General features: G+C 35.1%; 2 protein-coding genes across 4 annotated transcripts in view; both read right to left on the bottom strand.

The window, feature by feature from the left end:
- The window catches only part of Evi5 (Ecotropic viral integration site 5), a 30,097-nt gene that overhangs the window by 11,832 nt on the left and 4,057 nt on the right, over positions 1 to 14,208 (bottom strand). For 2 of the 3 annotated variants that reach the window (XM_053767637.2, XM_053767639.1), the window contains exons 2-8: positions 12,245 to 12,296; positions 8,103 to 8,252; positions 6,369 to 6,530; positions 5,006 to 5,244; positions 4,718 to 4,909; positions 4,260 to 4,424; positions 172 to 366 (exon numbers count right to left, since the gene is read on the bottom strand). In XM_053767637.2, the coding sequence (XP_053623612.1) occupies positions 172 to 366; positions 4,260 to 4,424; positions 4,718 to 4,909; positions 5,006 to 5,244; positions 6,369 to 6,530; positions 8,103 to 8,205 (1,056 nt within the window). In that variant the 5' untranslated portion in view covers positions 8,206 to 8,252; positions 12,245 to 12,296. The remainder of the gene's footprint in view (positions 1 to 171; positions 367 to 4,259; positions 4,425 to 4,717; positions 4,910 to 5,005; positions 5,245 to 6,368; positions 6,531 to 8,102; positions 8,253 to 12,244; positions 12,297 to 14,208) is intronic. The other variant, XM_053767638.2, reaches the window with a different exon arrangement.
- Positions 363 to 4,196, bottom strand: LOC128682789 (uncharacterized). Its single transcript, XM_053767640.2, has 2 exons — positions 3,320 to 4,196; positions 363 to 2,203 (listed from the first exon to the last, which is right to left on the bottom strand). The coding sequence occupies exons 1-2, from the start codon at positions 3,512 to 3,514 to the stop codon at positions 1,004 to 1,006; spliced, it is 1,395 nt and encodes a 464-aa protein (XP_053623615.1). The 5' UTR covers positions 3,515 to 4,196; the 3' UTR covers positions 363 to 1,003.

The following is a 14,208-nucleotide window of genomic DNA, read 5'->3' as shown; positions in this document are numbered from 1 at the left end:
TGATACTGAAGGCATATTGAAAATTTGTCGATATAGATGAGTAAGGAAAGCGACCATTTAACGTAAATGACTAATTAAGGAAAACGGCAAATGGTGCTGTATGAACAGTAAAATACAAACAAAATTAAAGTGTGAGTCGTAATAAAAGATTATAGATATTTGATAACTGACCTTGAGAATATTCTCCATGTCGAGTGAGAGTAGATCATTTTTGCCAAGAGTGAGCATAGCGAGCGCCACCTTGAAGACGATCTCTATGCCCTCCGACAGGAATACGTCCATGACGCGACAAGCGAGGGGAAGAGTCAGAGTAGTTGTGAACAACGTGAGGAACCAGCTGCTTGCGTATATCGATGTGCCAAAACCCTGCAAAACCATATTCCGCGTTTTGGGATTCAATAATGTAGTCCAGAAGCATCGATCAACTATAAAACTAAAGATCGACGTCTGGAAAGCAATTATTGTCACGACCACACCTTATTTTTAAAAATCGAGTAAAATACGAAATATCCACTGTTCGATAACTTATCTTTATATAGCAGCCCTTTTAAGTGAACAACGTAAACTATCGACAATTTATAAGTTGTCACAGAACCAAGCGAACTTAGGTAGGTACAAATATTGGTAATTTCCAGTCGGATACCACTATTTGTGATCCTCCTACCGTGAGTATTATTAACAATTTCTCGTCTGATCCCACTTGCAGTTTGTACGTCCCAACGGATCCTACTACATTCTTGCAAAGTTAAAAAAGGGGTATGTACAGTCAGGAAAAAAGTCATTCGTTAAAAATCAACATTCATTTATTTACAACAATTATCACAGATATCATAGAAAAATAAATCATCACAGAAAACACTTTACATTTAAATTAAAACTATCAAATATTAATTACAACGACTAGCTTCAAATCAACTTGTTATCTTAACTAAAAATATAGATAAGTCATTCATATAATCTGTATATAAAAATTTACAAAATAAGGAAATAAAATAAAAAGAAATCATAATCTTAACTTTTCCAGGCAGTGACCAACTGTGATTTTACCTGACAAAAGTTCATTAGTTACGTGTTTAAACCAGTTGTCGTTAGCAATCACTTTGGTTAGTCTTCGCTTCGGGTTCGGCAGCTCAAAATTATGCTTTTTAATGTTAACCTTTTGAAGACTGGCATCATCTTTTAAAACTTTTAAGAGTTGAAATAAATTGGGTTTCTTTGGCAGAGTACTGTTTAGTTTTTTATGCCAAGATTCTACAGCATTGGTTGTGCGGTGACGTTGATTATGAACACACCAAATGTTGACAAAATTTTCGTCTTCCAGCCATTGTGTCACCATATAATCGTTGAATTGTTGAATTTCATTAGATTCAGGACTGTCTTCCATTAAATAGCACCACCCGTCTGAGATGAATTCTCGAGGTAGCAGCGGCAGGAGAGCTGAGAGCGCTACATGTTTTCGGAGTCTCTTTTCTTTAGTTAAATTTAGCGCTTTAGCCTTCTTCCACACGTTGTGTGAAAAATGAAAGTAACATCCTTTTACTTCGACTGAAGGGAAAACTTTTGATATGGCATTCATAGCCGCTTGTTCATAATCTGTCACATATATCAACGGTTCCCAATCTGGAATATGTTCCTTTAATACTTGAAAAAGTGTTGTGTAAATTTCTTCAGTTTTTCTATTCAGCAACACGTACATTAAAGGCACTATTCTTGTGTGCTCTTCATTGCTTCCGAGATCGCCGTGTATAGAATAAAGTTGTACAAATGGTTTTGGGCAGCACTCAAAAGTTCCGTCACTAAAATAAATCTTGATATGTTTAATTTGTTCCAGGACTTCGCTATCAGCAAAAACTATAATTCGAGTTTCGGAAGATTCATTATAGTAGTCGGCAAGAACAAATTCCTTGAACTGCAAAGGAACTATAACTTCTTCAGGCAAATTGCATTGTATTTTTGTCACTCCGGCTTTCTTATTTCTGGCATTATATAAAGAAGATTTAATGTTTCCGAATGACGGAAGCTTTTTTAAGAGATCCAAGCCTGCATTTTCGAATTCTGACATAAAGTTGTTGTAAATATTGGGTATTGGTGAAAAATTCGAAGATAGAACCTTTTCTCGGCATTCATGTAATTTTTGATCTACTACATTTTTTATTTCGTCCGGCTTACATTGGTGACTTTTTTCTTTTATAATGTTGTTTTCCTGATGAAAAAAAAAACTTCAAGTTAGATTACACACTTTAATGAATAATAATAATACTGTTAGACTAATCCACACAGCGCCATCTAGCCCCAAGCTAAGCAACTAAATGCTTATGTTATGCGTGCTAGATTAACGGATATTCCTACTATTTATAATAGTTTTTTTTGTTGTATATATGTCGCAGTCATCTGGTTGAATCTACTATTTGATTGAATGACTAGCTCCTATATTGAATGACGATATTCAATTGAATGACTAAAGGACAATTCGTCAAGTCGTGTAACGTTTAACGTCTTGACTGAACGTCATTTAGCGAAGTCGTTGAATGGGATATAGCCCATTTTGTAATGTTTGGTTAGGATGACCATGAGTTCGCAACTTAAAAGTTAACCTTACTTTAAATAAAAATAAGTTAATTATAAAATATCTCGTTAAATAGAATCTGTACGACTTTGTAATATTTGATTAGGGTGAACATAAGTTCGCTAATTTCGTAAAATTAAAAAGGTAACCTTACTTTACATAACAAAAATGAGGACATGATATGTTGCAGGATAATATGGCACACCTTATTTATGATATCACAAATAAGGCACTTTAACGCTAATTTAATCGAAAAGAATTTCAATACAGTGCTTTCTGTGCAAGCTGTTTGACGCCACATTTGTTTTGGTGACTACTAGCGCTGCAGTGGGAAAAAAATGAACTAAATTTGAATCACCTGACTGATTTTACGTCCGCCCTGTTCAAAGAGCTATGTTACAATCAGCTAACTAGTTGGACGTTGAGTGACGCTTGTTCTATCAACGTTTAGCCTAGTGATTCAATTGAATATCGTCATTCAATAAAGGAGCTAGTCATTTAATCAAAAAGCAGATTCAACCAGATGACTGCGACATATACACATTATACATAGTAACACCCAGACCCATCACAGATAGTAAAATTCATCATTTCATTTTCTGCCCGGCCGGGGATCGAACCCGGGACCCGTGCATAGCAAACCCGCCATGGTGACCACTACGCTACTCAGGTCGTCAAAATGAATCAATGAATGAGCCAAAAAATTAAAGCAAGTCAGTTCGTTATTTTATGTGGATATAAAGTAGCTCATACCTTTATATTTATATATGCCGGGCACTTTTTGCGCCAATTCACGCATCTCCACGTAATACATCCACTTTTGAATGTTATTTTCTTAGTATATTGGTAACCAGCCCGCAACAAAACTGCACCACCGTTCCTCTGTATAATTGTGAACTCACCACCAGAGTTATTAGAGGTAGAGGGCTTGCTATTACCTTCTGACATTTCCTAAAACGAATAACATTTTCATTATTATACATCAATTAAAAACATAAAGTTCTAGGATAATGATGATAATAAAATTGATGTGTTGAAATAAACGTTAATCTTTTCTATAAACGAAATATAACTATTCTCTGCCATGCCTTAACTGTTCTATAACAATAAAACTTTGTAAATGAAAATAGAATTTAATAAATCTATAGCAATCGTTTAATATTACAAGATGCGTACTTACTGTCTAGTAATTCACTTCAACACGTCACGTACAATGAGATGCACATAATTTCACATTGGAAAGCAAAATGACGACTGGCAATTAGAATAAAGATAACCCCTTTCTCAAGGTCAACTAGCTCTAAGTATGAAACAATTCCTGGAAATATTAGTTATACTTGTCTCTGATTGGATGGACAAGCGCGCCTACTACGTTCGCAGGTAAAAAAGCTGCATGTATGGCTATTATTACTTTTTTTAAATTAGTATCATTATGATAGTAGAAATTATGTTACTGGCTGTACTAAAAATATGTTTAAACCACTAGTAGGATCAGAATGGAATATATAATAAATTAAAAAAAGTTGATCCCACTGGTATATTATGCAAGTGGTATCCGACGGGAATAAAAAAATAAATAAAATAATCGTGATCCCACTGGGATCAAAACTTAGTAGTATCAGACTGGAATAAATCCAAATATTTTTCCGCGCTGAGAATCAAACCCAGGACCTTCAGATGTTGTCCGCTATACCTGAGCTTGGAAGTGGCCATGCAGGTCGGGTAGCAACTCTTGCACCAGGTTCTCTAACTGAAACATGCACAGCCCCAGCTCTGCCATGCTAGGCTTGAACATATCCCTCATGCGATGCTGCTGCATTATCTTCACGAGTACTGCAAACGCTTCTTCTTCCGGCATCTGAATTAATATGACCGTAATATTAGCAAATGAAAAACAACTGATAAAATAGTAATACCATAATAAATTGTCATACTTTGTCTGCCCTCTAAATAAGCTAGCAACACAAATATCATTATTTATTCAACTGTCTTGATTCAAAAAGTGAACTTTTGCAAGTTTTCTTTAGTCATTTTATGGGATGGAAATTATTTTCTGTTTAGTTTTCGACGTAGTCAAATATTTCTTGTAATCGGAAATTAAAAGGAAAATCAATAATCTCATAGCGTAATAACAAATATAGAAGTTATTACCTGCATTAGCAGCAGGCCTACGATAAAGCCACTACCCTGACAGTAGCCCACTTCCCTGTCGTGGAGTGAGTAGGCTTTCATCACGTTGAACAACGATTCTTGGCCCAACCCATCCTTTTCTTTAAAGAAGTCATGCTCTGGGTAAGTGCGAGCAATGTCTCGTCGGATCACTTTCTCGCAAGCAGACTTCGCCTATTTCACAAAAACAAAAGTCAGCATTCAAAAATTCAATTCTTATCGGAGGTCAAAGTAATATATGATTGAGTATTTACTTTAAAATAAGCATACTTTTATATAGGTGGCATATTGTTTCTTTTCTGGAGAGGTGTCGACTCCAGCCAGTAGTTGCCAAACGATGCCCCGGAAGTGGTGTGGCACGCCCTGGCGCACCAGGTCCCGTACGAACTGATTGCGCCGCTTCCATTCCGTCTCCCAGTTGCTGACGATGCGGCCCCATAAACCCCATAGATCTTCTTCCCCATTGGTTCCGCTGACCCGTGCTTCTGTTTCCTGACTCGAACTCGTAGCTGTTTAAAGAAAATAAAACTTGACGTGTATATTTTGAACACACTGTAACATTAAATTATCAATGTAGGACATACTGCTCGTGCAATGATGTAATATTGAATATACTTCCATGAAAACCACACTAAAATATATCAATACATACTTCTTAACGTGAGATTTTCCAGAATACTTGAAATATAGAAATCAAACACGGTTTTTCCAAAATAAAAGTCCCCAGTTTCATCCATTTCATCTTCTAACTCACGCATGACAATGTGACTAAGATGCAAAACACTGATAGCGCGTGGTGTTCACTGATAAGAGATAAAAATAAATAGGCTCGGTTTAAGCAACCGATTACAATGTTTCATATTCATTGATTTCTAGTTCTAATGACAATTATTTTTTTAGAAAGCTGTATAATTTGTTATAAGGAAGAGTGATATAGTGACGTAGTATTACCGTAAGTAGGTTTCTCGACTCAATTGGAATTGTGATGAGCGGAATAAGAAGTCGGTAAGGTATTCGTCTCACTTGTCGACATAGACGTTTAATATTTACCTCTCTTTTCACCTCTCAGCGTGAGAGAAAGATTGCGTTTACGTTATTGTGCATTACAAGTGTAAGTACCGCATGTGTATTCAATGCACTAAGAAAAGAGCGCGTTCGAATTGCTTCCCGTCATTTTTAGTGTACCGATTGAAGTTTATTATAGCTGTTATACGGATGTTTCCGCTAAGTGCACGCACCTCCTGATATGTGGTTAGCTTTATTACACAGTTTTAACTAGCTATGACGTCAGTAGTGCAAAATAGTATTAAAATTTAATAAATACTGGCTTATCAGATTTTAATTAATGAACTCTGGTCCGTTATGTATATTTTCACAGGAATGTAATGTTTTATGACATGGAGTTACGGTCATGCTAGGCTCTATGAATCTGTATGTGGAATACTTGAAATAAAACAGTTGGATTTCAAAGATACATAAGTGGACAACACTTGTGGCACTTGGCAAACGAGTAGGCTATTAGCCCACCACGCGATTTTTCATGACATACTCATATTGGTATATTGTTAGACGACCGGAGCTCGGTACATACAAATTGTTAGCTAAAATCCTTTTCAATTTTTATCAAACTCACCTGATGCGAGTGAGATTTGTGAAGTATCGGAACTCTTGCGACTGTGCACATTGGTGAGTGAGGCACTTTTGGCGTCCGCCTCGATCCGACGGTTTTCTTCCTCCAGCTTGGCGAGAAGCGCCCGGTCGGGCGTTGTGATTTGCTCACTCTCGTCACGACAGTCTGTATTCAAATGTTCATTAGTGAAAATATTGAATAAAGTTTACAGGTGCAAATATGCATATAAAGATATGCATATATATATATATATATATATATAAAGATACATATAAAGATATACTTAAAGGATTACGTTCACTATAAACGATTTATGAAATTATTCCTAAGCTAGGAAATACCACTGCAACTCAAATAAGGTTTTATATAATGATGCCTATGAACGAAGCATATTGTTGTTTAATACATATAAACATACACCTGCATTTTAATTTAATCGATAAACATTTTACATTTTAATGGAATGAAAATATTAGATGGTGTCCGAAAATATAAAGCCAACATGTGGTGTATTATTTCTATGTTGAATGCCTTTTTGTTTGTGGGATTTAACAATTTTGTCATTATTAATGAAAGACAAATAACAATCCGTGCCGTTAACCTGGTATGTACCTTCATAAAATAAATATTTCTATTACATGCATTTTCGTCACAATAGTGAGGCTATAATGTATTTAACCAGTTATAAATCATGAAATTAATGAAGTTATTTTATCGACGATATGGTTCGTTATATGAAGTTTTATAAAGCATTTTTATAAATTTTTATTTTTAAATAGAAACATATATAGGTGCACTCACATAAATTTACGACACCGATTAATTTACAAGTGAGTTATTAATGAAATACTGAATAACAGATCAGGCATATACGAGTATGGTACGTATTAATTTAGTAAGTAGGTATAAGTATATTTTGATATTATATCCTGTGTGTTTAAAGAACATACAGCATTAGTAAAGGTAGATTACAGAGTCATTCGTGTGTATTAGAAACGGCAGAATGTATTATCATTGAGTTGTGAAGGCGATTAGGCAATTACTACTCGCATGAACGAAGTCTAAAATGAAATATTTTTGTAACCTTTTACATTATGACTACAAAAGTAATATGCAGGCAGGTATAAATATATGAATAAATACATTTTTTCGTTATAATTTTACCTACGGAATCCAATATCACGTTGATTTCACATTTGTAAATATGCAGGTAATGTAAAATCAGTGCAGTGGAAATAAATATACACATTTTTAAAGAACATATGGTTAAGACATATAACAATGGTTAAGACGCCTTTGTACCGAAAGATCCCAGGTTCAAATCCTACTCGTGCTACATGAGTTTGTATACTAATCTGTAGTAGTTTTTATCGACCACCACTTACTTCCGGTGAAGGAAGACATAGTGAGCAAACTTCTTTCAACTTGGGTGGAATGGAAACCACTCCTAATAATAGTGCCAAGAAAGTACATAAAATAAATATTTTATTTGTTTAAATCCACGTAATTACCACGATTGTCAGCCATGAAGAGAAGAAACCAACGTTTTAATATAAGTAACTAGGTAAATAAAATAAAATAAATCTAATTCATAAGCGTGATTTGTTTCAAGCAAAACGGTGAATGGTTAGTGATTAATTTAATTTAGAGAGTAGCTACTTGCTAAAGTTACCATATCATAAGTGATATCGCAAGCTAATAAGTGCGTTAGTAATGTTATGTATTAAATTAACAAACCGTCCAAGGATGAAACAGGCGATTCTGTATTACTAGCGATCGGTGTCCCTGGGGTGACGGTAGGGGCGACGGGCGCGTCTCTCGCTTCGGACTCCACTCTCATGGTGAGTCAGGTGCTGCCATAAAGAATCCTCCTCTCCACGCGCCTCTCTGCACCAGATACGCGCACTCACGATATCAACGGGCAATACGTGTTAGCAAGCGCAAATGAGCCATGCGCCAAATTACATTTACATTAATCCAGATGTTGATATTTATCATCACGATTCTGATACTTTGTTACTTTTGTTGATTTTTTCTTGCATCTATTCGATAGAAGTGACATTATAATTTCTAAAGTACTTAAATTTGTCAATAAACAACTGTTATTGAAGGACATTTGTTATAAATAAACCAGCACTATACCAAGGTACACCGAGCTCTATTTTCATTTGAAACGTGACAAACTGTGCTACCTGAACATGCACGCACACAGTAGGTAATGAATGATTGGTGTTTGATCATTATTAAGTCACAATATTTTAACTGTATTGTTTCCTATCCCACAATTGTGATGAGTGCATCACGATTGTTAAATGAATTTGTGATAACAATAACTAAAGAACTGGACGAGTAAATAAAATCCTTTCAATATTTTGTTTAGATGTAACCGCGTTGGCGTAGGTGAAAGTCAGTGGAACAATCCGCGCGTTCCGCGGTCATCCGCCCTCTAAGCATGAAGGCCGTCCGTCACATTACATAGCGTGCACTGCCGCAGTGAGCGAGCAGCACTCAAATTGTACAGTCACATACGAATACAGGGCATCCATTTGTATGGACTTGTCCGTATTATTCATACTGACCAGATATTTTACTACTATTTAAGACAACAAATAGAATCACTTAAATTATAATATTTGATAGCTCGAAATACCATTGTACTAGCTGCATAACTGTCGGAGCAATGTTTGATTGCCATTGATGTCGCGATTTTTGTTACAAATATGGTAACACTACTAGCGCACGAACACGTCACGTCGACGTCAGGGTATCCAAGAGTTCGTGCAGCAAAAAACCTAGCCGCTTGATGTTTCCGACACTACTTGAACTAAATACTTCTGTGGTATACGTTACGTTCGCAAGGCCTTATTTCAACAACAGCTAAATAGCCGCATCAAGTGCACTTCCTAAACTAATTTTCAGATTTAATTATTTATATTTTAATATTATACGCATTTTTAAGTAGATCATGAATATAAACCGCAACAAAGACTATTTCATATCTCTTTGATACGCGATTCAATAAAATTAAACGGAACAGTCTCGAAAGATAGCCGGTGCCATATTTTTTACAACCTGAGCAACTATCGAATAGATTTCCAGATAACGTGATACGACGACGGCGGCAGTATTATTTATGTTATTGTTCTAACAAAAACAAGTTACCTACTTAACTTTTAGTATATTTAACTAATTTATGAATACCTATTTTAGTAAACTCAGTTTTTGTTGCCACATAAGTATAGGGAAGGCATGATACCGATGTCGTAATATTATTCGAAAATATTTATAAGAAAATAGACATTCGATTACAATGTCACTATTGGAGCAGCGAACTAGAAACTTTATTTAGAATTTTAGTCCAAGCTAGTTCGATAAACCTTGGGCGCACCAAAAATTGGGAGCAGGGTGGCATCATTCAGTAGGCTGAACTCAATACCTATGTTCCCGCCAATATAACAATTTCTTTTTGGTTTTGGTGGTTTCCTGCATGTTCTTTTCTTTATTTCGCTTTTTTTAGCTGTTGAGCTGATTGTAAATAACATTTTTTATAATTTTATTATTTACTAGCTTTTTCCCGCAGTTTCGCAAGCGTGAATTTAATTCTTAAAAAGAATCGAGAGAATAAGATTTCAATTATTCTTTTATCGCGCATTCTAATCTAAGACTGGTAAAATTTATTTATTATCTTGATTCAAATCCGTATTTTTTGTCATCTTAATTCAAATCCCCGTTTCCCCGTTCCGTTTCCTACAAATAGTCCCATGTCTTTTCCCGCAATGTGCCCCATCCCATTTCCCGCAACTTGGATGGGGCGCGTTCGGGAAAAGACATTTCCCGCTACATGTCCCTGTCCCGCTTCCCGTATTGCATATCGTACATTTGATGGACCTCTCTTTAAAAATAATAAAGCTTCGCATAAAAGTTCACCTCTACATCATTTCCCTAGAGATGCAATTTTCAAAATCTAGTTATTACATTATTATATTTTACTAATCACCAGTTTTTACCTAAAATTTCAAGTTATTTACCAATTACAAAGTAAAATAAAAAATGTGTCACTTCAAAAACTACGAAGTTTCATACAAACTTGCAACTCCTTTTTCACCCCTATAGGGATGTAATTTTCAAAATCGAATTAATGTATTATTATTTTTTACTAATAACAAATTTAAATCATAAATTTCATGTCTTCTTTCTTTCACTTAAAAAATTTAGGAGTTTCATACAAACTGGCAACCCATTTTCACCCCCCTAGGGATGGAATTTCAAAATATCCTTTCTTAGCGGATGTCTACTAGTTACAATCTGCCTTCCTGCTAAATTTAAACTTCATGGGCTCAGTAGTTTTTAAGATTTCGTGATACGTGAGTGTTTTTCGCTTTTAGATATATATATGTATAGATAGATAGATTGTACCTGCTCCTGAGGTACGAACCTTGTAACCTCTATACATAACGATTGGATTAGTAATAATAAAGTAGAATACTCAATCTACAGAAAATAAAATATCGTAGTTTACGTATTGCAAAAATTATACAATTAACTGAAAATGTCTCAAAAAATATGTAATCTAATTTTGTTTGTAGGAACGATGAAAAGCACTTATGAGGCGCTTTTGAAGCGAGGTTGTAGTGTTGACTTTTGGTGGCGCAAACAAATCAAGTTACAAAGTTTGTCGGCACGAGAGTTCTTTGCGAAGATAATTCGATAGGGCTTCGATTTATCATTTGATACGTCGAAACCTCGAAGTGCTGCTAGACTTAGTTATAACCCCAGCTAAATCTAGGTCTAGCCGAATTTCGGGGTTAAAATATATCAAACTAGCTATTTATTATTAGCAGTTGCCCACAGCGCTGCTTGCGGTATCCTATGTATTCATATGTATGCATACACCTCAAAAACTAAACCAACATCAAATTTTATTAAAATCCCAGAATTTTAGACGTGAAAACGTGACACATAAGATTTTCGCATTTGAAATATCGCTATGGGTTTAGACATTGCGGGTCTCGTGACATCTCTAATAATAATAAATACGGCATATCTGTATTTCTATAGGTCATAAACTACGGACACAAAAATGAAAAATAAACTATGGATGGACTAAGAGGATGCCTCGTAAGTATTTGCCATCCACTCGTCTGAAAAAATAATTGTGGCAACATTCCTGCCGTTATAGCCTAAAGTGAGGTTGGTGACACATTTTATGTAAAGTTTCACTTAAAATGAAGTCTACTGATGTCAATAGAAATAAGTATAATGTTTTGGGTAATAAATAATTATTACATACAATTTATTCCTACAATGATATCATTACACTTACGTTTCAGAAAGTCAACGTTACAAATATATGTTGTTGTTTTTTATATTTTCTATTTGATTGTAAGGAAATCCGAGGAAATGAGTTAAATTGTAATCTGATACAGGAGAAGCCACGGGGAAAATATATATGTGTACCATAAATACTAAATATATTAGTGATACGTATTTTCATTAGTCGAATGTCTGATCTTATAACACTGCTGCACGATCGCTCCAAGCTTTATGATTTGAGCCCCGTGTTGAAGCTGCTACAGCCTCCTACTACTAGTGCGAATTCAGGCTAAAGATCTCGTAAGCGAAAACGACGCTATTATCAAAACAGTGCGTTTAAAAATAAAAAATCTTTCAAATAAAAATGGAAGCTAAATTTATTTATAAACGATTGCGACAAAAGCAGTCAGGCTTGCTATTATTCCGATGGTAGTTTCAACACTCCTGATAAAATAATTGGATTTTTTATGAAAGGCGAAGTAGGTACGTAAAATAATAAAAAAAACGATGCATTGAGTAAATAAATCATCAAAATATAATAATATACAAGACATTTTCATATTTACCGTTAATTAATGTTGACAGGGGTGTGGTAAGTGGCACAGGTTCAAACATTAACTGAAAAAAAAATTACTTAGTTATTTTTTGAAGCTAATAACGGTATTAGTAGGTATTTCGCTATAAAGGTTTTGACGACCTCGGTGGCGCAGTGGTAAAGTTCTTGCCACTGAACCGAGAGGTCCCGGGTTCGATCCCCGGTCGGGTCATGATGGAAAAACGATCTTTTTCTGATTGGCCCGGGTCTTGGATGTTTATCTATATATGTATTTGTTATAAAATATAGTATCGTTGAGTTAGTATTCCATAACACAAGTCTCGAACTTTCTTTGGGGCTAGCTCAATATGTGTGGTTTGTCCTCATTTATTTATTTATTTATTTAAAAAAAAGATCATTATAGAGATAATCTTAAAGGCATAATGGTAGTTTTTGGAACGAAATCGTCACGTAGGCGCATGCATACACCTGTGAAAAAATACATCCTAAGAGGTCTAAGAAATATAATTTATACTAATACAGTTGGAGTTTGGATGTGTTTTCCTCTGGAACTACAACTACCGCAAAGATATGAAAAATTATGTGTATGGTAGTTAGATAAACCGTTTATCAGTAAAAACACTATACATATCCATAGAAATACAAATAAGTGTCTGCAGCAAAAAGTACACACAAATAGTCATGATTGCCATGTTCTTTATCTAATACAAAGTATTGATGGCTATACTCAGATGGATAGGTACAGTTCGCTATTTGCTATAGAGGTGATCTTTACTGCTAAGTGGATGATTTAGGAAGTGACGCATATTACAATTTTTATTTGTGTCACAGACACGGGCGCGCCACGCAGGTAGGCAACCATGACTCATGAACTGGTCGACAGTAGTCGACACCTCTCTCCATTGACCATACTGAAACTAGCTATCGTGATATAATTACATGTTTTGATAGACACGCGTCGGTAGCAACAAAGCTGTAGTATTAGGAAATTTGGTAGGCTTAGTTGAATTGTAGTAATAATTTTGATACAGATACATCACGTCTTATTCCTTACGAGGTAGATAGGATAGGGAGTTGAGGTTGTTGATAAACACTGAAATGGAGTTTATTGTTTGAATTGATATTTAGTCATGTCTCTAGACTATTGGCCTGACAAGATCCCTTGATTGACTTCCACAATCTGTGTGGGAGGAGAAATGGCTGCTATATTTTAGGCGTTTATTTGGCTCCTTATGCAAATAATAATTTTGGGTTGACCTTCCAATAATATTTGTTACCAAAGCGAATGCCTAGGCCTAGTGATATAAGCTATTGAAATCAAAATGTAGTCAAATGCAGGTAGGTACGAATAGCGTATAATGTGTACTTAAAACATGCGAGCAACACAGGCTATGATTATAAAGTATACCTACCTACTCACATGCGGAGGATGTCAAGGGCAATAGCCGCCAGTATATTTCGTCGATTTTTAGGGTTCTGTACCTCAAAAGGTAAAAACGGAACACTTATATGATCACTTCGTTGTCCATCTGTCAAGACCCTTTTTCACAGAAACGCGTTAATTTATTAAGTTGAAATTTATACCAAATGCCCAGGTCGACGGTCTTTTTCAGCTGGGAAAAAATCAAACTGTTGCATATTTTGCGACTTCACAAGGGAATCAAAACCAACATTTGACAATCATGAAATTTGGCAAAAAGTTCAAATAAGAAAAATATTGGTAATTTATAGTTACATTACAGAAAAAAAGTTGTATTTGTAATTTATTCCATACTAAATGAGTGAATTTTACGATTTCACAAAGGAATAAAAACCTACAAGGTACTTCCCGATGACCTAGAATCATAAAATTTGGGATAAAGTAAGGGAACTATGCTGATATAGGAAAAAATCCAAATGGTAATTTGTGCTTAGGTACATCACAGAGAAAATATATATTTGTAATTAGTTTCGTACAAAATGAGTGCATACGCC

The sequence above is a fragment of the Plodia interpunctella genome, chromosome Z (assembly GCF_027563975.2).
Source record: "Plodia interpunctella isolate USDA-ARS_2022_Savannah chromosome Z, ilPloInte3.2, whole genome shotgun sequence".
Lineage (NCBI taxonomy): Eukaryota > Metazoa > Arthropoda > Insecta > Lepidoptera > Pyralidae > Plodia > Plodia interpunctella.
The sequence above is the reverse complement of the archived record's forward strand: the minus strand, read 5'-3'. Positions and strand labels throughout refer to the sequence as shown.